The sequence below is a fragment of the Mizuhopecten yessoensis genome, unplaced genomic scaffold, assembly GCF_002113885.1.
Source record: "Mizuhopecten yessoensis strain PY_sf001 unplaced genomic scaffold, ASM211388v2 scaffold10941, whole genome shotgun sequence".
Taxonomy (NCBI): domain Eukaryota; kingdom Metazoa; phylum Mollusca; class Bivalvia; order Pectinida; family Pectinidae; genus Mizuhopecten; species Mizuhopecten yessoensis.
The window spans coordinates 221,319-247,008 of record NW_018408798.1 but is presented as its reverse complement, the minus strand read 5'-3'; the positions used below and the strand labels follow the sequence as shown (position 1 = coordinate 247,008).

Genomic DNA, 25,690 nt, shown 5'->3' with positions numbered 1-25,690 from the left:
CATACTGTAGAGAGGTTATATTTAATGAGAATGACATATTTAACATAATTAAAAGGGCCAATTACTAACATTTTGAAATACAGATTAAGTACACTGTATATTGTCAGTAATATCAATATTTACATTTGCATAAGTAGACTTGAATATTAAATATGCAATCTGTTAGTGTACATACATTGACTTATATTTGTAGAGTACCTTTTATGGTTCATGAATGTATGTATGAAATATGGATATGTATAATGTTCCATAAGTCACTCTATTTCCCTGGTTCAATTTTCTCCCAAAAGTGAGATTTTTACAATCTTTAAAATATTAATATACATTTTACAATACAATCTACTACTTCTGAAGATTCTCTGTTAATTGTTGCTTTACATATTTTTTCATGGAAGGACAGAAAACTCCATGTTTTGTAAAGTGGTTACAATAATTGTACAGTAGTTATGCTTTATTGTATGATGGTAATATTTACTGTACAGCTGTTATATTTACTGTGTAGATGTTATATTTACTGTATAGATGTTATATTTACTGTGTAGATGTTATATTTACTGTATATATATGTTATATTTACTGTACATCTGTTATATTTACTGTGTAGATGTTATATTTACTGTATAGATATTATATTTACTGTACAGCTGTTATATTTACTGTGTAGATGTTATATTTACTGTGTAGATGTTATATTTACTGTATAGATGTTATATTTACTGTACAGTTGTTATATTTACTGTACATCTGTTATATTTACTGTATAGATGTTATATTTACTGTATGGATGTTATATTTCCTGTAAATATGTTTTATTTACTGTATGGATGTTATATTTACTGTATATATGCTATATTTACTGTAAAGATCGATGTTATATTTCCTGTAAAGATGTTATATTAACTGTAATTTACATTTTTTGATGATTTGAACACATACAAATCTGTAATTTCCAAAAAGCTGCAAAATCATTGCCAAGAGAAAACTACAAGAGGAAAAAGGAAAGAACTGATAGATTTGATCACTCTGGACACCACTGCAAAAATAAAAGCATGATATGTATTTTATATTTATACAAACTTAATTAAACAAATACATCATTTCCTTTCATGGTCATATAGATTATAAAACTAAAACAAAAATGACACATATTGATCATCAAAAAACTATGATCTAGATTTCTGAAAAGACAAGTAATATTAGTATTTTTAGAAACATTTCTGTAAACTTTCAAGTAGAAATAGAATACCATGACTGATGCCAATGGGGAAGTCTGGTTCTGAATGGAGTCGAGCATCATTAGTGCAAATATCTTTTCTGTAAGACAAACTGTATCATTAAAACAGCTAGTATGAGTACAATCCATGTTATATAACCTACTTCTACATTGTCAGTCAAGCTGACTCGGATTTCTCTACGACGAACGAAAGTACAGGGCAAAACTGTGTCAAGGACCTTCATTAGAACACAGCAACCCAGCTCTGAAATCTCTGTCTCAGAGCTCAATTAAAACAACCAATAATGAAATATAACTAACATTAACACATTTTACAGAGAAAAACATGATTATTTGACTGAAATATAACAGAACATGACATCAAACTCTGAAGTAACCAGAATGTTGATAACTGATTGAGGTTTCCTTGCACAATATTATAACTTCTCATCAAATAAAATTAACTTCCGCAGAAAGAAGTAATTTGATATAATTCAGCCATTATACATTTGTAGGGGTTCCAACATAAATTTTGCAAACAAGATGAAAATTGCTCTCCAACTTGTTAGTGAACCATTTTAAAATACAGCTACATGTACGTGTTGATATCCCCCGACATAGAATATGACTTCAGTCTGCCGTAGACCACTTACATTTCACTTTGCATGGAGGAATGCCGTGACACGGACTTTGGGGATATGTCGAAGTCGCTGTCGGAGCGATAGAGAAAGGACTCGCGCCGCTGTGGAAGGTTCTGTAGTACCAGGCGGTTCCCTGAGGGACTGGACCCCTCGAGGCCATGGCCGGCCGGACCCGTGCCATTCTCAACATCAAAACTGAAAAAAAAAGGGCAGACGGTGAACACCAATATCGAGACAACGCATACAGTGGTCGTGTCATAGGTACTGTTACATCGAAGTGTAAAAAAGAAAATTCAAAAAGTATATGTACTGTACTATATCCTGTATTGCCTTCTGTCAACACGTACTTGTAATATATACTTGGATTAGCAATATCCCTTTAACTAAATTATAACATAAACATCACTTTAAGTTTGGTTAAATTATCAGAACTAGTCACCTTGGAGGCAGAACAAAATATAAATTACAAATATCCTTGTTCTGGCACAGGCTGCATAATACCACCCTTGTACAGGTGTTGATTAGAAACATTTGATTTTAGTTAAAGTCCAGCTTTTCAATTTAAACAAGTGAAAACCTAGAATATTTACATCAAGTGAAAATGGAGATCATAAAAGTTAATTGGACTATTGATTTAGGTTATCTTTGTTACACTCTTGCTTCAATCAGATCTAATTGAAAATTTTGCGTAGGCTTTTGAATGTTTTCTTTTTTAAAACAGAATAACAAAAGTTATAAACGGAAATGTAATTTGTCAGCATCAGCATGAAAGTGTTGTATCATGTGGGGGTGGGGGGTTGGCAGCTAGTAACGACTTGTTTGTAATCTCCAGAGATTCTATCCCCTTGACAATCAGTAATATTAAAAGATATACAATCCATACTAGACAATTTCGTATCAAGAGCTGTTAGCAAATGATCCCTCAATTTACTAAACGTCCGAATTCTGACAAGTCTGGTCATCGCTCCCTGATACACGATCATCGAAGTTTCCATTTTTCATTTGATTCTTCTGCTTGATTACATAAAAGTTTTCCTTCATTTCCAGTTGTAAACAAGAGGCAGTCCAGAGGAATCTTAAACTGTCTGATAGCACAAAGAAATATTTTTACAAAATGAGTGTCCTTATATATGTAATTTCCAGCAGCACATATTCTAATTGTGTTAAAGATCCATCTTGTAATTTCCTTATCTATAAATCCCCACGTAACTATTTATCACAGTTGTAACGTTCCATATATTACAGTGTCTGTTATTCTCTAATATATTACACTAATATATTACAGTGTCTGTTATCCTCTAAGATATATTAAGTCATATCTTGTAATGTGTAAAACACACACATGTATTTTTAAACATTTTTTTAAGAACCTCATATAAAGCACAAACTGATGATATCCCAAAATTCATAAAATGATACAATTCCTTAGACTTATAATTCATGATTAAGATAAAACCAAGAAGAATTAGTGTCAACAACATTTTCTTTGAACAAATTGTATTACTGATAATATTTACAGTATTTGACCGCAAATAAGCCTCCACCCCTGGCCTATTGAAAAAACTATGTGTAACAAGAAAAGAAAACAATCTTTCTTTAATTGATTTGCTTTAATTTGCGCTGATTTTTCAGTAAATATTGTTTTCACCTGTCAAACATGACCCTTATCAAATTCTACAGCACCAGTATAGATTGATTATATATACACACAGGAGTGGACATTAGTCTCAAGGAACAAACTCTGGTGTGGAAACTGTCCAGTGTCATTGTTGTTAGTCTGACCATGGTGGACGTTCCCCTGTCACATTAATTGTACTGGACAAGCCAGGCCTATAATTGGTGCTGTCAGACCTTCCTTCCTTGTATTGACAATGGTGTGGGTGAGGCTGTTTCTTTCCTTTGAAAAATCCCTTTCTCAAATCATTAGGAGCCACATGCTAGGTTTGGTAGGCTCCTTCTCCAACCAAGGAAACTCTCTTTCCCCATAAGGACAACAGGAGAACACCAAAATGTAGACAAAACCAGAGAACAAACTCAAAATTTACAAAATGAGGGTAAACACTTAGAACAAAAGGTATACATGGAGACCCTTGAAAAAATACCCAGATGCAATGAGAATAAGACCATGTATTCAGAAAAGGAAAGAATGTTCTGCTACATCAAAGACACCTGCCATGTATATCTAAGGTGAACTCAAAGTGATGTTGCATCCTTTAATTGATAAAAAAATATTGGACTTCATATTGCACAAAGAAATAGAACCTTTGCAATGAGATCATGATGGAAATCCTAAACCTTGCTCATATTGTCTACATCAACCTGCATCTTTCAAAACCTAGACTAAGTGTTGTAAGTTTTCACGTTGACACTTCAGAGAAATCATGATATTCCCTTGAATACCAAATAAATTGTGACATATTTAATAATGAAGATTGAGGAAGCAGGGACGTTACCATTAAGAAAGAGAAAGTTCACAGTTCGAAAATTGAAATTGTCATGTTTATCATAAGCCCACTAGTAAGTCATCTCTGCTGGTCATGATGCAGGAAGAGATTGAATTAAGTAGCTGACACAGCGTGTTCCTGACATTTAGTCCAAAACAGCAAGCTAATCACCACCATCTATAAATGTATGGTTAATATGAGACAGCAAACCAATCACCACCATCTATAAATGTATTGTTAATCTGAGACAGCACATCATTGATGTATCTGAAAGTTAACTTTAAGGACCTAGCAAGGCTTTTGTTAACAGTCCTTATAAGCTCTTCAATTTATTCCCGTACTAAAACAATAGCAAGTCAGTCAACCAGGGGATGGGCACGGTCTGCCCACAGCCTGTCAGCAAACCCTGCAATCAAACTGAACCAAGACACCACAGAGCAGGAACACAATCACTTCCATGACTCAGTCCTCAGTGAACAAATGTTTGGATTGGCTGTAACCAAAGCCGACATTTCCATATTTTGGAGATCTAGCTCTTTCCTCAAAAAATATTATACCTTTGAGATGACATGAAAAGCTCCTTTGGGAGGCCCCAGGTTCCATGAATAGTTCTTTTTGGGGTTACATGAGAATTCACCTTTTGGAGGCCCCAAGGTACGTGAGTATTCACTTTTTGGGGGCCCCAAGTTACGCAAGTATTCACCTTTTGGGGGCCCCAATTTACATGAGTATTCACCTTTTCAAGGCCCAAGTTACGGGAGTATTCACCTTTTGGGGCCCCGTACACCCCAACATATGCGAGTATTCACCTTTTGGGGGCCCCAAGTTATGGGAGTATTCACCTTTTGGGGGCCCCAAGTTACATGAGTATTCACCTTTTGGGGGCCGAAGACTGCTATACCTTTGGGAGTTCCCTTCCAAACAAATGACTGCTATACCTTTGGGAGTTCCCTTCCAAACAAATGACTGCTATACCTTTGGGAGTTCCCTTCCAAACAAATGACTGCTATACCTTTGGGAGTTCCCTTCCAAACAAATGACTGCTATACCTTTGGGAGTTCCCTTCCAAACAAATGACTGCTATACCTTTGGGAGTTCCCTTCCAAACAAATGACTGCTATACCTTTGGGAGTTCCCTTCCAAACAAATGACTGCTATACCTTTGGGAGTTCCCTTCCAAACAAATGACTGCTATACCTTTGGGAGTTCCCTTCCAAACAAATGACTGCTATACCTTTGGGAGTTCCCTTCCAAACAAATGACTGCTATACCTTTGGGAGGTCCCTTCCAAACGAATGACTGATATACCTTTGGAAGTCCACTTATTGTATCCATATATAGTCTCACAACAGTATATCCAGCAGTCTAAGGTCACCTGACTCGGGATTAAAGTACTTTGTTTCCCACACAATGTGTGTGTATCAAACAACAAGGCTTTAAGTGTTGGATCAGTTTCATTCACAGAACAGCCTCTCCAACGATCAACGATCCGTTCACATACCGTCTTTGGTTATGAATTTTGCCAGTCCTGGCATCAGTATTTACAAGGTACACTCATTTCAACTATCAAACTAACCTTATGTATAAACACAGAGAATTTCAAAGTCTAAACAACATTCCATTACAACTCTATATCTTTTCTGACACTACAGATTTTAGGCAACCATTACCGGAGAAGAAGATCATTATGAGATTTAAAGCCCCATTAGCGGTGCATATTTTACACAGTCAAGGGCTGACGGCTGAAGCAAGCTTCATAAACTCTGAGTCATCTGTAATATTTCAAAAATTATTTAAACTGAAACAAAAATTAACTGTCCTCCAATTAAACAAAAATACCTTCAGATAACATTTACAAATTAGTAATATTTCTGCATTTATTTTTCGAAAATTTGAATTTGACAATTGGATTTTTTATACCGTATTAAGTTAACGTACATTGAGACATTTTGGTATATCCTGAGGCCCATCAATCAATTGTTTCTGTTATGACACCATGATTAAAGCCAGACTGTCTTGGCAATCAGAAAGTCACAGTCTTGTCAAAAGTTTGACAATGACAACATGTGATAGCAAAAACACAACAGTGATAAAAATAAACTAATGGTTGTGTGGAGCATTGCTCTTTCAAGCAATGTCATTAAGTTAATTGATGAATGTTAAAAATGTACATATTCCAAAGCAGCAGATATCGAACATTCGGAAAGGTCGATAGATTCATACCAAAGAATTATAATAGTATTAATCGGAATTTATAGATTACAACAACTCATTCATCCCTACAAATCTAAACTGGACTTGCCCAGTCATTGATTTGGTAAGGTTCAAATGTGACTTTAGGGGTGGATGGGTTAAAGTCAATAATACCTACAGAATACAGATTATCTAACATGTATAATCCCTGAAGAACGTTGGTATCTTGCCTAACTTTACAGCACTTTCTTTATAAAAACTTTCTAAAATCAATTTGGATATTTCATCTCTCATGTGACATAACCATCAGATCATTAGTAAATCAGCAAGAACTATATGAGAAGCACCAACAGGGTTGCCCTGTATTGGCAGGCAATTAGCTCGACTAAAGTTACCTGTAAGACATGTGCATTATTGCTGCATGAAGCGTGCTGCGGCCCGCAGCGCCGCTTAACTCATCAAGGGCTTGGTGCATTATTACGCACTGCACACAAAGCCAATGCCAAGTACAGCGACATAGGAATGCCTGTTCTACACATGTGCATCATCACTATCAGCAATGTAACTTACCAAAGTAAATGACACAGTATACATATATATACTTGAGGAACTTTTTAAGACACACATTGTAACAAAATTCAAACCCAGCCTAGGAAATCTACACAAAATAAATGATTTCTCATCCAAGACATTAAACACATCACAAAATTGGGTTGTTTTCCTGTTGGTTATCATTTTTCGATAATTTGGTCCATTCTATCAATAACTGTCAATAAATGAGATGTATTAATATAATCCATGTTACGATAAGGTTTCACATCTTTAAAACCTTGAATGGGTTGGTAGGTAGACATTTCTTTTTCTCTTAGCACTACCAATACTCAAGCAACTATCAACCATCTGTAAGGCATGCCACCTTGGCCTTGAGGTTGACCTATGAAGAGCAACAGTGACCTGAACATGCTTTACGCTATATATGCCCACCCACATCGCTTTTTTTATAGGTCATAAAAATATTAGAAACTTGATAACCCTTTGTCACAACAAAATTGAGCTTCAGAGATGTTAAATATCAGAGTTTGGACAGTATTACCATACTTTTATGATTTTTCTTTATTTTTCCTATGGCTCAAATAGATTTGGTTGTATGTACTTGACAGGAAAACAATAGGGTTGGCTGAGAAAATTCAAACACATTTCTAGGCCAAAACATTATTTTAAAGAACAGTCTAAGAGAACAACGGAATAAGATGTTTTCAAATAATAGATAGCCAATTAAGCCACACATTTTCCATCCAAACAAACTACCCAGAGTACCAGTTGTTATATCAGAGAATACCTTGATGATATCTGTGGCAGACGATAAATAGTTCAGAGCGAAACTCATCTCTACAACATCACTGAACTGGTTTGGAGAATCAACAGAAGACAACTTCTATACGTTTTTACATTTTATTTCCATTAGTTTTACAGATACCGTGATGACAGCTATAAATGTAGTTCTCAGAAAAGGCTTTTTAAACCAGTGGCAGAGATTTTAATGAACAATAAACGAAAAACGTGAAGTTTCACATGTTCCTTGATGTTTCACATACCTTGAAGTTTCACATTCCTTGATCTAATACAGTTAGCTACAAAGTGAAGTTTCACATACCTTGACTTAATACAGTTAGCTACAAGGTGAAGTTCCACACCTTGACTTAATACAGTTAGCTACAAGGTGAAGTTTCACATACCTTGACTTAATACAGTTAGCTACAAAGTGAAGTTTCACATACCATGACTTAATACAGTTAGCTACACCATATAGTAGTTGTACAGATACGTAAAAATTCTGAGAATATGTTTTTCATGTTCCTTTTTCTTACAGCAATGATTATTAATTTTCTCACAGAGGAAATTGCATTAAATGAGTAATCAGACAACAGTGTGTGCGGATATTGGACCTGGATTACCATATAGGTAAAGTCTCAGCGCTGTCGTTACACGGGCCTGCTTCAGCATGAAAAGTTATCCTCTTATTTTTTATCTGTCTGTCACGAGGGAAGAGAAAGACTGATAAGTCATGCAAGCAGTAAGTATTGAGCACGAAAACCGATTGTAAAACAAATACCCTATTTCACAGGTTTTATTGACTGGAAGCGCTTACAATCGTTACCAGTACAGAACAAACAGTGAACTGTAGGCATTAAAGATAGAACAAAATATATATTATAGATTATTTTAACAGTTGTTGGAAGTTAAAAATCATTTGATTTTGTTTTTTGTTCTGCTAGTGTCAAAAGTTAAGAACCATTAACTAATTTTCACAAAAAAGTTAAGTGTCTCATTTTTAATATCTTTAATGTGTTAAAATATAGATTACAATAGGACAAAACTACCTTGATATAAAAGGGTTTTCAAAATATTGTTTTTCCATCACATCAGTAAATAAAAACAATCCTGTTGATGGTTCTGTACTTTGGATATTAGCTGTAAGAGGTTTCTTAACTCATTCACCCCTGAAATTTCATAATGAACTATTCCAACCATTAAATTGGAAGCATTCAAATGTGTCTTCAGGGGTAAATTAGTTAACTCTATCCGTAAGCAACACATGAACTGAATTATTGAACATTAAACAGCAGAAAAGTAAGGGACCCTCTAATCATCTGATAACTATACACAGGTGGTCATTGTCAACAGGTAGTCACAATACACAGTTGGTCACTATCAACAGGTAGTCACAATACACAGGTGGTCATTGTCAACAGGTATCATACACATGTGGTCACTGTCAACAGGTAGTCACAATACACAGGTGGTCACTGTCAACAGGCAGTCCCAATACACAGGTGTTCAAGAGGTAAGTAATACAGGTGAGAAAGAATCACTGTCTTGGCGATAAGCACACATTTTTACACTAAAATGAATGGAAAGTTTACCTATCCTAATGATTCAATCAATTCAAATTTATGCATAGGCATAATATCTCAGGAAACTGGGTAATGTACAAGAGATAAGGAAGTTTCATTAATGAAAGCTGATGTGGGTCAGAAACTCCGAGCTGAGGGTTGTACTTCACGACCTGTAGTGTTGTTGTCTGAGAGCACCTAATTCCGTGATCAGTCAATATTAACGGCTAACTGGCACAGAGTCATGGCTAACTGGTAGAGAGTCACGCTGGTGCTACATCAATGAAACTTCATACCTTGTTACATATATATACATGTATATAATAATTCTCCCATCTGTTCAGCCTGTATGTACACCTGTATATAATGTATGAGTTCACATGTGGTCCGACAGCTAATACATTTGACCTGATAAGCGTGCCTCCTTTATTAGGGTATTTCTGACAAAATGGGTCAAAGCGAATTTCTATTTTACTCTTATTAGGTAACACATTAACCAACTGACAGCTTTAATGAGTCTTAGACATGGAGCTGTGTGTTACAACTCGTAACTCAAACAAAACAACAACTTATGTTGTAGATGCAACGTGGACTGATTAAGTCAATTACGGCATCACAAAACCCATGTACCTGATTATAATGATGCTAATTTCGTTTTCACAACCATGTATATAATTGATAAAGAATCTTCTCTTTACTTTGTTTTAGTAGGCCCTGCTACAGAAACTGCATGAATAATTTAGTGCAAAAGATAATAGAGTCTACCACCACAAAAGCATGATGAAATCTGACGTCCACAGTCATTGTCACTGCAACCCGTCTTTCAGAAATACAGGAAGACAATATATTTCACTGATCCATTAGGAAACAGACATCAACTGCCAATCACTCCAACACCTGGTACCTTCTCACGTTTCAAAATGTAAACAGAAACATCAAAAAGATGTATGCAACTGAAGCCCCTCTAACTGTCCAAATATTTACATAGTCCAATCACTGAATTTAAAGTTCATGTCGAGATAGTAGTATTATCTTCATCAGGTTTTTTGGAGGAAGGGGGAAGGTGGGGTGATGGGGAGTAGGGGAGGGGGGAGGAGGGCACAGGCCAGGTTGTTGATACCGGCTGGCATGACCCCAATATGTTACAGACATCAGTTTCAAAAACACACCAGTATCATACAATCTTTTCAAGGGTTAAGTGTTTCCTTTTTGTAATTGGGCTTTATGTATGCTTGTTTTTAAACGTAACTATTTTATAGTTTAAAAGATTTTACTACAGACAGACATCATTTTGTTTGCATAAAACAGAGTACTATTAAACTGTATTGATGCTGTGCCCTACAGTTTTAGCCTGATATTTACTTACACAAAAACATCAATATCTTATTGAAATGCATTTCTTAGTGCTTGAGGGTATTCTTCAATTTCTATTTTTGATCTACACAACATTGGGAATCACTTCCAAGGTAAAGTACAATCTTCTCCTCATCATACTTGTCACTTAAATTCAGTCACATATACATGTCTGAAGTCAAATTAAGCTAACCATACTTCTGCAGCAAGCCTCCCCTTTTGCTCTAGGTATTGTGTATTTTTTCTAGGTTACATCAAGCTTTGTCAGCTTAATAACATGTTTAGGCATTTTTTTCAAAATAAGATGTTCTTTGAAATGGTATGAAAAATGTGTAGATTTATACTAGAGTATCACCTGTCGCAACGGAACACCAAAGTGCTCAATATTTTCATACAAAATAGATGAGTTTCTTGATAATAGTCAGGTTTAATTTACATAGAAATGTCTACAGTGACCTAGGTAAAGGTCTGGTTTATACAGGTTTCCAGATAACACAGGTTTAATTCACATACAAATATCTACAGTGACTATAAGTTGATGGTCTGGTTTATACAGTTTTTTTCAGATTATATACATTCAATTGATTACGTAGGAATAGACAGTGGCAGTCTGGTTTTAAAGACTCCACCGTGTTTGGTTCAGACTTATAATTATAGTATTTCTATACGTATTACTAAGGGTACTATCCTCCATGTAGGATAGTGTGATTGTTAGCGAGGCAATGGCTTCTGTACTAAGTGTTACCAATTGTACACTACTACAGTTTCAAAGGCAAACACAAGGGGACGCAAATATTGACACTTGATCGGAGAACTGTCTGTACAGTCAGACACTAGTAATATCTAACCACAAATATATTTTGATAAAACTACACCAGTGGGATTTTAAGTTGTCATGTACAGACCTACTATAACAGATACGCAGATCAGTACAAAAGACAGTTATGTCATTTATAAAGTTAAACAAATTCAAATTTTATAAGTTTGTCAAAACCAAAGCCTTTTTCATTTCATTGACAGCAAGTACATGTTGGGATTTTAAGATTTCATAAAAATTCAACAAATATAAATTGTCAAAAATAATTGAACACATATTTTCAATCATTCTAAAATATTGTTTTATTTCTGACTGTGTAAAAGTTTATGATTAATCCCTCTACCCTAACCACCTCCAGATCTTCCATCAATGACCTATCACCCCTTCTATACTCACAGCACTCTACCAAAATACTACCCGATACATCCCCTTCTCACTCGTGTAAAATCTGCGCCCCCTCAACTAACAAACACACGTCTGACTAAGTGCACCCCCCCTCCAGGTTACCGTAACTACCCCTCTGAGAGTACAACATGTACGTGTCTACAAACAATTAGACTTATTAGGGATGGGATCACTGTTGCCCCCAGGGACGTGACGTTTGTCAACTTTCCATAAAACGTAATGATACGCACACTTTTTGACCCTTTCATGACCCATGAATAATAGATCTTTGTATAAACGTCTGTCAGTATTGTTTGTAATGTTTAAATATCCGGTATCAAAATTTCAATAGTAGAAAAAACTTATGCAGACTTTTAACTATTTCAATCTTGGTCTGTTTTCCTAATCATTTCAAAATTTCAATTACAAATAATCTAAAAAATATTTCTTTGTTCTTCATCCTTTTTAATATTGATTAAATTTAAGATATTGATCCTTTTTTTTAGTATTTTCAGTCTAATGTTTACAGTTAATATGGTCTGAAGTCAAATATTATTTCAGCAGTCTAAAACAATGTTTTCATTTGTTCAGGTAAAACTTATTCAGTTTAGGTAAACAAATTATTTCAGTAGTCTTAGATAAAAACTCCATTTGGTATTTGAAGTATTAATGAACTAATACTTCAGACTTCATAAAACATTATTTCAGTAATCTTAGATCAAAACTTATTTCAGTAGTCTTGGTAAAAACATTTCATAAGGTAAAATTAATTCCTGTCCAGGTAATGTTTTTCTTCTTTTTTAGTCATCTATAGAAAAAATATTTTAACAGAAAATGCTTTTTCATTGTGTTAAGTGGACAGTACAGAATCTGTCTACAGAACTGACTGTTGATGATGTTGTGATGATGTAGAGTACCTGTACACACTGGGTGTTAATTAGATAGATTAGGGTATAAGTGCACTAATTAAGCTTTAAATCCACATGGTGATTTCTTTCTGTCATCTTACATAACACACATACATCAAACAGGATACACAAACACATCAAATTACCTGTAAACGCGCCCTGTCCCTGGTTCTCGCTTTAGTGACAGGGAGCGACCCAAACTGAAGAATGAACTATTTTTTGTTTTAAAAGATCGTGCCCTGGTAACGTTACAGTGAAGACTCTCTAAAGAGGACTGTCCGAGATGTCCCCTTGTGTCGGTAAGATCACCGGAACCGCCACACTGACTTTGCAACAGCTGTTCAATAACTCCAACACTTTTCACTGTGCTCGAATCCATCTCAGAACCCAAGGAGTTTGTGGGTGGAAAAACGTCGTCTAACTCCGAATTTTCCAGGTCGTGATAAATCTCCATTCGTCTCATGTCTGCCTGATTATGATTATACACACAAACACACAAAATTTGATATACCACAATCAGGCTGTCAGCCAATGTGAAGCTGTTGTTTTCCCTGTTACTGTAGGTATTAGGGCCCTGTAAGTTACGCACTGTTATGTACCGTTGTGTATATACTCATTGAATAGACAAGTATACAGTCAGTGGGAGAGGTCCAACCATCCACTCAACCTCTTCCTCCGAACTTAGTGCAGCAGACTTGTTCTACAGTTAGGTAACGCGCTTCTACATAATAATTAATTCCTGGAAGTATTTTTCACCAATTTGAGTAATAATGTCCAGTTGTATATCTGTTTGGTTGTTTTGCCCGTCTGCCTGGCCTGTCAGCTCCACAGGTTGTGATAAGACGTGGGGCTTTAAGTCTACTGTAAACACTACAACTCATTAAGATATTCCATCCCACAATTCCTGATAACAGTTTGAAAATTCAAATGTAAACCAGATTTTTCTTCCTAATCAAAATAGTTTCTGATATTTATCCAAATATTACAATCAAGTCGTTAACCTGTAGCGGTTGTCCAGGTGTATCCTATGTTAAAGTGTATCTAGAATAAATATTGACTGGTGTCTGGTGTAATGTTCCAACGTATCTGTTCCCTATTCAAGTTACCACCAATTTCTTTAAACATCTATACTGACTACTGTAAACTTCACAGGCATCTTTTTAATTATGGATAACGCCTGAAATCTTACACTCATTAATTTACATAAAAACTATCTTGTGAAATTCTACTGGCTCCTGAAAAGTTAAACCTATCTCCTGAAAATAAAAACTTCTACATCATAATGTCACCAGCTAAAACTACAAATCTCTTTATAACATGTATCTAAGTTTGATATCAAGTATATTTTTATAAGACATCTTTTTATATCATGTATCACTTAATAACATGATCTCTTTATAAAATGTATTTCTTCATGTCATGTACTTCTTTATATCATGAATCTCTTAATATTATGTATCACTTTATATCATGAATCTCATAATATTATATATCACTTTATATCATGTATCTCTTAATATTATGTATCACTTTATATCATGAATCTCATAATATGATGTATCACTTTATATCATGAATCTCATAATATTATATATCACTTTATATCATGAATCTCTTAATATAATGTATCACTTTATATCATGAATCTCATAATATTATGTATCACTTTATATCATGTATCTCTTAATATTATGTATCACTTTATATCATGAATATCTTTATATCATGAATCTCTTAATATTATGTATCACTATATATTATGTATCACTTTATATCACGGTCAATGATACATACTTCCAATTGGCAAATACTTCTTGTTAACATATATTTCCTATAATATCTATCACCTGTTAACATTTGTCTTCTGTCAACACTTATCTCTAGATAACACATAAATTCTCTCAATACATAACTCCATGTTCCATGTATATCCTAGTATGTAATTCCTCTCAATTCGGATCTCTGGTTAAACATGTGTCATCTCGTGTTGATTTATATAAATTCACATAACATTTTAAAACACATTTCCCTTAATAGCACATTTCTCTCAATAACACATATCTCTTGATAACATATTTCTCCTTGGTAACACGCTTCTCTTGATGTAGTACATCCTGTCAACACAAATCTCCACTAAACACGTATATCCTTGTAACACGTATCTTCATTTAACGGGTATCACCATAATATTATATATATTGGCACAATAACACGCTTCTCCATCGTTAAAACATGTATCGCCTTATGACATGTATCGCCTAATAACACGTATCTCGTAACTGAACAGTTACCCCACATAGCTCCCTTCCCTTTCAACCCGTACAAGTCCAATCACAGTGATATATTGAATCAAGCCCAATTCTTATAGATATTGATTCAAATGAATTCTGGGCAGGGACATGAGCGGGCTGTAAGAAACGTTCATGTACGTGTGTCTTTATCAAGCTTTTCTCCTTATTTGTCCTGGATCTTTACTTAAAATTACTTGCAGTTTGATCAATAGCAGAAATCTGTTGCAATCCTTTTTATATCTACATGCGTTACTTATGAAAAACCGCAGTTTTGATTGAAATGGAAGATAAGCGAAAAAAATCATGCACATACTGAATCAGTGTGTGGAGCAGCTTTATAAACCGACGTGTAATCTTAGAATCTCTCAGCAGGTAACATTACCCCGGACGTCAGAAGATGCATTTAGTCCCTACAGTTGAAGATAGATTATTTTTATAAGACAAGTCTTCAACTACTTGACATCATCAGAGGAATAAAAACAGTGTTTACCAAACTATACCTAAGCCTGTTAAGTACACTGCGGTGCCTGTAGCACCTGATACACTTTAAGTAATGTAGTCCATTTCCATCGCCCAAGATTATCTCGGCTTTTGGGACTCAGTATAGGTGATGCATTTAGAAGATAGCTGGTATGTACACTGGAAAATAGGTGTTTTAGTAAGATAATGATAACAACCCATGGGCCGTAACGGTCACCCGAGTTCTATTATATTTATACAGAGAGTTGATTTTTGTTTTTAAAACATGAACAGAAGTATTATTCAAAGTGACGAAAAACAATAATACAACCTTATTCAATATCTAGCATGCAGATTTAAGACTGAAAAAGTATTTGAATTTAGCACCTCTGATTCTAAACAAGGAAAATGAAGAAATTTAAGCACACTGACTCCTTTGGGCACCCTTGCGGGTAGAGCTGGCTCAAAATGTTCAAAGTATCAAACTGTCAACTCAGGGTTATAATTCCAATCAATTCATCAACATGTAATATTTAAAGTATCATTTGCCATACAAATTTTGCCCCCTCTCCTTCCTCAGGGGTAAACGTGAGACCCTAGGGTCATAAAGTTCACAATTTTGGAAGAGCACCTTAAAAAACTTCCATCTATGAAGAGTATTTGATTCTACCATATTTGGGTCTTGAGAAGAAGATTTTGAAATTTCAGTCAATTCAACCCTTTTTGGCCCCACCCATCAGCCCCGGGAGGTCAGTCAGGGCTGATATGTACATACCATCAAACTGCTATCCAATACTGATAACGCTAACCCAAATTGAATTACTTCCAATGGAAATTAAACAAATGTTGGTCCAAAATGTGATTTCCTAAATAAACTATAGTAAAGTTTACCCCTTCCCCTGGGGGAAAACGTGAGACCCCAAGGTCATGAAATTCACAATTTTGGTTAAGCACCTTAAGACCCTTCCATCTATGAAGAGTATTTGATTCTACCATATCTGGGTCTTGAAAAGAAGATTTTTGAAATTTCAGTCAATTCAACCATTTTTGGCCCCACCCATCAGCCCCTGTGGGTCATTCAGGGCTGATATGTGCAAACCATCAAATTGCTATCCAATACTGATAACGCTAACCCAAATTGAATTACTTCCAATGGAAATTAAACAAATGTTGGTCCAAAATGTGATTTCCCTATATAAACTATAGTAAAGTTTACCCCCTCCCCATGGGGAAACGTGAGACCCCAGGGTCAAGAAATTCACAATTTTGGTAAAGCTGGGGACCCAATCAGCCACTTTTTTTGTTGACCTCTGGCCATGGAAGTTTTCTGCAAAATTTCATTGAAATTGGTTCCTTTGTCTCAGGTGACCTAAAAAATACTCATGATCCTAAAAAGGCTTCAGATAAAACCAATTCTGCATTGTAGTCAATTCAAAATGGGTTATACAAACATTTATTTTGCAAAATGGCAAAAGGAGACCTGGTATAGAAACTACCTAAAGTTGACAATGTAAGAGCTAAGACAAACCATGAGGATAGATAATAATTACATAAATCAAATAAAATATTTGTTGTGAGCATTCCAAGCATAATTATCATTCTTGTTGTGTTATGAATGACTTACCCTCATACTCTGTATACAGACTATTTACACCTAGACAATTTACACCTATGGGCAATTTTCACTTACACCATGATGCTGTTTCCAGTAATTTCCCTCACAAACAAAAATTGAGTAATACATACTAAACCTTTTGAAATTATTTGATCTTTGACATAAGTTTTCTGTGTGATACAGGTATACTTAAGGATCTCTGTCCCTCTGTTCTGTGTGTGATACAGGTATACTTAAGGATTGCTGTCCCACTGTTCGGTGTGATACAAGTATACTTAAGGATCCCTGTCCCACTGTTCGGTGTGTGATACAAGTATACTTAAGGACCCCTGTCCCACTGTTCTGTGTGTGATACAGGTATACTTAAGGATCCCTGTCCCACTGTTTTGTGTGTGATACAGGTATCCTTAAGGATCCCTGTCCCACTGTTCGGTGTGTGATACAGGTATACTTAAGGATCCCTGTCCCACTGTTCTGTGTGTGATACAAGTACACTTATGGATCCCTGTCCCACTGTTCTGTGTGTGATACAGGTATACTTAAGGATCCCTGTCCCAGTATTCTGTGGCGTTTTGTACATACAGTAATCTCCCTTTAATTTTGTTTAAGAAATAACTGTAGCTAAGGACACTTTCGTTGACCTGAGGTAGCTCAGTCGGTTAGAGAGAACGTTTAACAATCAAAAAATATAAAATCCAGGGCTCCAATCAGAGTCTAGCCGCGCTGAGTTTTTATTCTCACAACACTTTCAAAGTCATACCGGAAAAATAACCTTTGAATGCATAGTATCAGTTTTTGGCAGTGGTACTAGGATCCTAAATAGGTTTCATCACAAATGGATGAAAATTTACAGAAAGGACAACATGTCATTACAGCAGGACCCTGAATCTCATACTGGAGAACAAAATGTTGGCAGTTTAAGATTCAAGGTTGTGGCAAACAGACCTTTAAGAAGCCTATTCAACAACTGACAAATTACCTAAAAAATAAAAGTTTTTTTTTTTTTTTTTTTTTTTTTTTTTTTAAAATTTTATGGCATAAACATATATATAAATATACATACAATGTACGTGGGCGTCAATAATCGCCTTTAAATAATGTACATACTGTTCAAAATATTCTATCAAGTATCAGTATTCAACTTACATATATATTAACAAATAAGTATAAATTCACATTTTGATATAAAAAAAAGAAAATCCGGACATTCTTGTCTGTACTCTATTCTAATTAAAATTTTATTATAATCCAGTGTCTGATTTCCGGTTAGAGTCATGATGGTGAACAGACTTCGCACAAACGTTATTATATGGTAAATATTAGTATATGAAATGCTTCGTATGGTATAACATCATCCAATTCAGCGAATTAAAGTGCCATGTTAGCGTTATAGTTCTAGAGTATGTGTTGATAATAGTCTGGGTAAAATCTATTAAACAAAAACAGTTTCCTTTCCGACACCCCCCCCCACCAAAAAACAACAAAATAAAAAATCAGGCTTCAATATGTCTATGTGCTAGTTAATAAAAGTTAATAAAAGGGATTTGACTACCACTCTTGTCGCGATTTGTTGCAAATGCTGAAGAGCATCAACTATTTCAAAAATTATGTCTGCCAGGTAGGTTCTTGCCATTTTGCCAGGTAGGTTCTTGCCATAGAGAATCAACTGATCTTCCTGCAGATCAGGAAGACAAAAAAGGCCCATGCACTAAACCACAGCCTTGGTGACCCATGTTGTTAGTTGTCAGTCATCAGACAAACTACCAGGACTGCAAGATTTCTCCAAGATACCCTAGAGCTAGTAGGACGGCTATTATCTCAAGCACATGGATGTACTCCCAGATGATCCCCAGACAACTCTCTGGAGTAGATGTGACTCTCCAGGAAGCAGACTTGTGCAGAGGTATTCCTTGAAGAACATAGTCATGAAGAGTTCACCTAGAGGCCAACAACATCATCACAGACAGAGCATCTGTTTGTGCAAGGACTCAAATGGAAAGTTAAATCATAAAGGGCCTGAAGTCTAACTAATCTGATAGGACCATATCTACCAGGGAATTGAGGAACCCAGGAACCAGAGATACTATTGCACCTGAGCCAAACACATACATGAAGGTGAAAGCCCGTTTTCAGACCCTATGGAATTTCTCTACTGGTGGAAAGACAATGTCCAGTACCACATTGAAATGGTACGCAGGAAAAGGGCTGTGGGAAGACTCTTCTCCGGAGGGAATAGACCTCACCTTAAGGAGAAGATAAGGACCCTTCTCTGATCAGGACTGGCACAGTAGGTAGGGGTCGTATGTGTATAACATTTGGTTGTAAGAAAATACTGATAAACTTGTTGAGATATGTATATATGGTATCTATATATTTATCTCAACAGCCAAAGATGTTAAAAGATGATCAGTGATGATAAATAACTATAAAAAAATTAGTATAGTTTATTACATATAGAACCAAAATTCAGAAAAGTCAGTACCTTTGTGTAAAGCTTGTTCTATTCCTATCTTTTGATCATACATTGAAATACAAATTGTACATTACATTATATGAAATAAAAAAAGAAATGAAAACAAGTGAAATGTGTTACTGTATCTGCTTCATAATCCATTTATTTCAATACCTTATGAGATATTGAGATACAAATGATAGGTTGTTGTAGATATCATGTTCTGCTAAAACAGTAATTATTAACAAAATGAAGAAAAAGTTTTAGTATAATTTTTTTCAATGGTTATTATAATGGTAAATATGGTTTTGTGCGGATATTTTTTCATTGTTAGTATGAGTAAATACGGTACTTGTGTATATATTTTATCATTGGATGTTTGTGGGGGAAATGCTGATCTGTGGTACCAGGTTCAAAGTCATCATTGATGTCAGCCAAAGAGCACAGGACTATCCTGGTTACACAGCCAGGGATATACAGCCTATTAACAGATGTTGCTTTTCATCTTCTGTCCTGCTGTTGAGAGAAAGGTATCGGCCAATAATCTGCTAGCTCCAATACACACAAACTCTCCACAGTACTATACCCCCTATCAGTGCATACCCTGCCAATATGAATCATAAGTCGTATTTCCTTGATACAGAAAAAATACGGTAGAAAATGAAGCACATGTTTTACTTGTAAATGCCATTTGTACACATGCCAAAGCTGATTCTCCCCGACGACTTTCGACCCCCAATTTCGCTGGAATTCTTAAGGACGAGAAATGTGTATTCTTACTCTTCTCCGTGATGTACATAATGGCTAGCTTACATGAAAGTCTAATTGAGGACCATCTATTGGGCTTATGGAACATCTGTCTGGACTTCAAAAATAAACCCAGGAGAAGTGACTTAGATTGCTTGGTCGCAGGATCAAGTTCTCCTAGCAGACATTTTATTTTTTAGGGGAAATGCTTTGGTCTTGAAGCCTGCCAAATATCCCCACCAACCCACATCTGTGTAATATGTAAAGTGATATGTGTCTGTCATTTGTAATTTTTTTATTGGCGCCGACGAGGTTCAAAACTTCTACGATCAATAGTAAAATCCATGCAAAGAATGGTAAGGGAACGGCTCTACCACAAGAAATCGCTTCACACCTTTGACAAGTGATCAATTTGGAAGTCTTTGAAAAGTGGAAATGGAAAAGCTTTGTTGCACAGGATCTTTTTTATCAGGTGGTTATTTAATTTGTCTTTTGTAGAAACCAAGAGCAACCAAATGTACCTCCAACTGTGTCCAAGTACAAATCAAACATCAACCCTAAGTACAAACCAAGTATAGACCAAGTACAAATCAAACATCGCCCCCAGTACACCCAAGCATAGACCAAATACAAATCAAATATCGCCCCAAGTACAACCAAGTATAGCCCTGACAAATCAAACATCGCCCCCAGTACACCCAAGCATAGACCAAATACAAATCAAATATCGCCCCAAGTACAACCAAGTATAGACCGGACAAATCAAACATCGCCCCCAGTACAACCAACCATAGACCAAGTACAAATCAAACATCAACCCTACGTACAAACCAAGTATAGACCAAGTACAAATCAAACATCGCCCCCAGAACAACCAAGCATAGACCAAATACAAATCAAATATCGCCCCAAGTACAACCAAGTATAGCCATGACAAATCAAACATCGCCCCCAGTACAAACCAAGTATAGACCAAATACCAATCAAACAAGCGATGTTTGATTTGTCAGGTCTATGCTTGGTTTGTACTTAGGGTTGATGTTTGATTTGTACTTGATCTATACTTGGTTTGTACTTAGGATTGATGTTTGATTTGTACTTGGTCTATACTTGGTTTGTACGTAGGGTTGATGTTTGATTTGTACTTGGTCTATACTTGGTTTGTACGTAGGGTTGATGTTTGATTTGTACTTGGTCTATGCTTGGTTGGACTGGGGGCGATGTTTGATTTGTACTTGGTCTATGCTTGGTTGTACTTGGGGCGATGTTTGATTTGTACTTGGTCTATACTTCGTTGAACAGTAGTGCCAATTGTTTTGCCCTTAATAACAAAACTTTCCTTTTCAAAGGTTTCAGGTTTCGCTAACCTTACAATTATAGCCCACATTATAAACATTTTGAAATACAGATTATATACAACATAAACTTAAGGTAATATCAATATGTATATTTGTACACATTGTAACAATCTGTTGGTATAAATACATATATTGACTAATATTTGTAAATAACCTATCAAGAATCATGAAGGTATTTATTTATAAAATATGGACATGCATAATGTCCCATTATTCATTTCAATCAGTATCTATATTGCCCTCTCTCGACTGTCTTTCAAAACAGAATTTTTCAGTCTTAAATATTGATATACAATATACATTGTACATTACATTCTATCTTTTATCAAATTCTTTCGCTAATTAGTGTCTTAGATTTTTATTAATAGAAACTAGAGAAGAAGGATTTTTAATCCAAGTGATAGACTGTTCCAAAATAAAACACCACAGTAGTTAAATGACTTGAAAACCTCTGTCAGTAGTATTGGTATAACAGGGTTTATTTGTGCAATTAATCTACAGGTATAAGAAAAAGTGTGTTTTTCAAGTCTTTAGACTGTATGTATTGCCGTACCATGTTATGCTCTGTAAACTATAAAACCACTAGTACGGTCATTCATTCTGTATTTAAAAGGCAACCGATCGATCTCCTTGAAATTTACTTAGTGTCAGAATAGATTTATCTAATATTATTCTTAAAGACCATTTTTGAAAACCTGGTTTAATGTGATCTTTATTTAGACTATTTCTACATTTGTATTATTGTATGAATTGACATACATCTTCCTTGCATCACGAACGGAAGGAATTCCGACGTTTTAATGCAACAGCAGTGGATAGTTGAGTTAATGAATTTTTAATTTGATAGGACCAGCTTAGATTTTTATTCAAGTGTAAAACCAAAAACCTTTTAAAAATGAAAAGGATTGACAAAGGTTCCATGGCTAGGTTCTCTGACTACCAACAGGCATACTCTTACCGGTAAACACCTTTACTACCAACGGGCATACTCTTACTGGTAAACACCTTTACTACCAATGGGCATACTCTTACTGGTAAACACCTTTACTACCAACGGGCATACTCTTACTGGTAAACACCTTTACTACCAATGAGCATACTCTTACTGGTAAACACCTTTACTACCAATGAGCATACTCTTACTGGTAAACACCTTTACTACCAATGAGCATACTCTTACTGGTAAACACCTTTACTACCAATGAGCATACTCTTACTGGTAAACACCTTTACTACCAATGAGCATACTCTTACTGGTAAACACCTTTACTACCAATGAGCATACTCTTACTGGTAAACACCTTTACTACCAATGAGCATACTCTTACTGGTAAACACCTTTACTACCAATGAGCATACTCTTACTGGTAAACACCTTTACTACCAATGAGCATACTCTTACTGGTAAACACCTTTACTACCAATGAGCATACTCTTACTGGTAAACACCTTTACTACCAATGAGCATACTCTTACTGGTAAACACCTTTACTACCAATGAGCATACTCTTACTGGTAAACACCTTTACTACCAATGAACATGCTCTTACTGGTAAACACCTTTACTACCAATGAGCATACTCTTACTGGTAAATACCTTTACTACCAACGAGCATACTCTTACTGGTACACACCTTTATTACCAATGGGCATACTCTTACTGGTAAACACCTTTACTACCAACGATCATACTCTTACTGGTAAACACCTTTACTACCAATGAACATGCTCTTACTAGTAAACACCTTTACTACCAATGAGCATACTCTTTCTGGTAAACACCTTTACTACCAATGGGCATACTCTTACTGGGAAACACCTTTACTACCAATGAGCATACTCTTACTGGTTAACACCTTTACTACCAATGAGCATGCTCTTACTGGTAAACACCTTTACTACCAATGGGCATACTCTTACTGGGAAACACCTTTACTACCAATGAGCATACTCTTAATGGTAAACACCTTTACTACCAATGGGCATACTCTTACTGGTAAACCCCTTTACTACCAATGAGCATACTCTTACTGGTCAACACCTTTACTACCAATGGGCATACTCTTACTGGTAAACCCCTTTACTACCAACGAGCATACTCTTACTGGTAAACACCTTTACTACCAACGATCATACTCTTACTGGTAAACACCTTTACTACCAACGAGCATACTCTTACTGGTAAACACCTTTACTACCAACGATCATACTCTTACTGGTAAACACCTTTACTACCAACGATCATACTCTTACTGGTAAACACCTTTACTACCAAGGGGCATACTCTTACTGGTAAACACCTTTACTACCAAGGGGCATACTCTTACTGGTAAACACCTATACTACCAATGGGCATACTCTTACTGGCAAACACCTTTACTACAAATGAGCATACTCTTAATGGTAAACACCTTTACTACCAATGGGCATACTCTTACTGGTGAACACCTTTACTACCAATGGGCATACTCTTACTGGTAAACACCTTTACTACCAACGAGCATACTCTTACTGGTAAACACCTTTATTACCAATGGGCATACTCTTACTGGTAAACACCTTTACTACCAATGTGATCATTTCACCTTTTACAATTATTTACAAGGATATAAAGTATGCTGTATAAAAAGAAAGTTATACTGCAGGGAAAATTCCCGGATATACAGTATACTAGTTTATTTTGTATTGGTTACTACCTTGTACTTGCTTTATACTGGGGTCTATATTTGATTTGTACTTGATCTGTACTTGGTTGTACTGGGGGCGATGTTTGATTTGTACTTGGCCTATACTTGGTTGTACTGGGGGCGATGTTTGATTTGACATCGCCCCCAGTACAACCAAGTATAGACCAAGTACAAATTAAACATCGTTCCAAGCACAACCAAGTATAGACCAAGCACAAATCAAACATCACCCCAAGTACAAGTCGATAGAAGGAAATATAGATACTGATTGAAATGAACTATGGGACATTATGCATGTCCATATTTTATAAATAAATACCTTCATGATTCTTGATAGGTAATTTACAAATATTAGTCAATATATGTATTTATACCAACAGATTGTTACACCGTGTATATTCAAACACACAAGCATACTTGTACAAATATACATATTGATATTACCTTAAGTTTACGTTGTATAAAATCTGTATTTCAAAATGTTTATAATGTGGGCTATAATTGTAAGGTTAGCGAAACCTGAAACCTTTAGAAAGGAAAGTTTTGTTATTAAGGGCAAAACAAATTGTAATTGGCACTACTGTTCAGTAAATTATTAATATTTTAATATACCGTAAGAGCTAGAGCATATTAAACGGCACTCGACCACTTTTTTTATCCTGTAGTTACTATATGACCTTGACATTTGAAAATTTGAGTTAACAAATTATTGGTAGGGTATCTTCATTTTATTGAGAGTCTAAAGAATTTTTTTTGGGAAACATCTACAGACAGAATTGGTTTGTTACAGATTGTTTTTGGAAGGACGTCGTCACTGGTTCCTGTATAATTGTAAGCTGGGAATCCTCATGGTGTCCGTGCTGTAAATGTAGGCACAGACCTACTGTTTAGGACTCCTGTATAATTGTAAGCTGGGAATCCTCATAGTGCCCGTGCTGTAAATGTAGACGCAGATCTACTGTTTAGGACTCCTGTATATAACTGTAAGCTGGGAATCCTCATGGTGCCCGTGCTGTAAATGTAGACACAGACCTACTGTTTAGGACTCCTGTATAACTGTAAGCTGGGAATCCTCATGGTGCCCATGCTGTAAATGTAGGCACAGACCTACTGTTTAGGACTCCTGTATAACTGTAAACTGGGAATCCTCATGGTGCCCGTGCTGTAAATGTAGACACAGACCTACTGTTTAGGACTCCTGTATAATTGTAAGCTGGGAATCCTCATGGTGCCC

At 35.6% G+C, this 25,690-nt stretch overlaps 1 protein-coding gene across 9 annotated transcripts in view; it reads right to left on the bottom strand.

Annotated features, from left to right (window-relative positions):
* Positions 1-25,690, bottom strand: part of LOC110463904 (cAMP-specific 3',5'-cyclic phosphodiesterase 4C-like) — a 382,464-nt gene that overhangs the window by 157,122 nt on the left and 199,652 nt on the right. For 7 of the 9 annotated variants that reach the window (XM_021518831.1, XM_021518834.1, XM_021518836.1 and 4 more), the window contains one exon: positions 1,867-2,049. In XM_021518831.1, the coding sequence (XP_021374506.1) occupies positions 1,867-2,049 (183 nt within the window). Of the gene's footprint in view, positions 1-1,866; positions 2,050-6,886; positions 6,919-12,993; positions 13,695-25,690 lie in introns of those variants that run through there. The other 2 variants (XM_021518828.1, XM_021518837.1) reach the window with 2 other exon arrangements.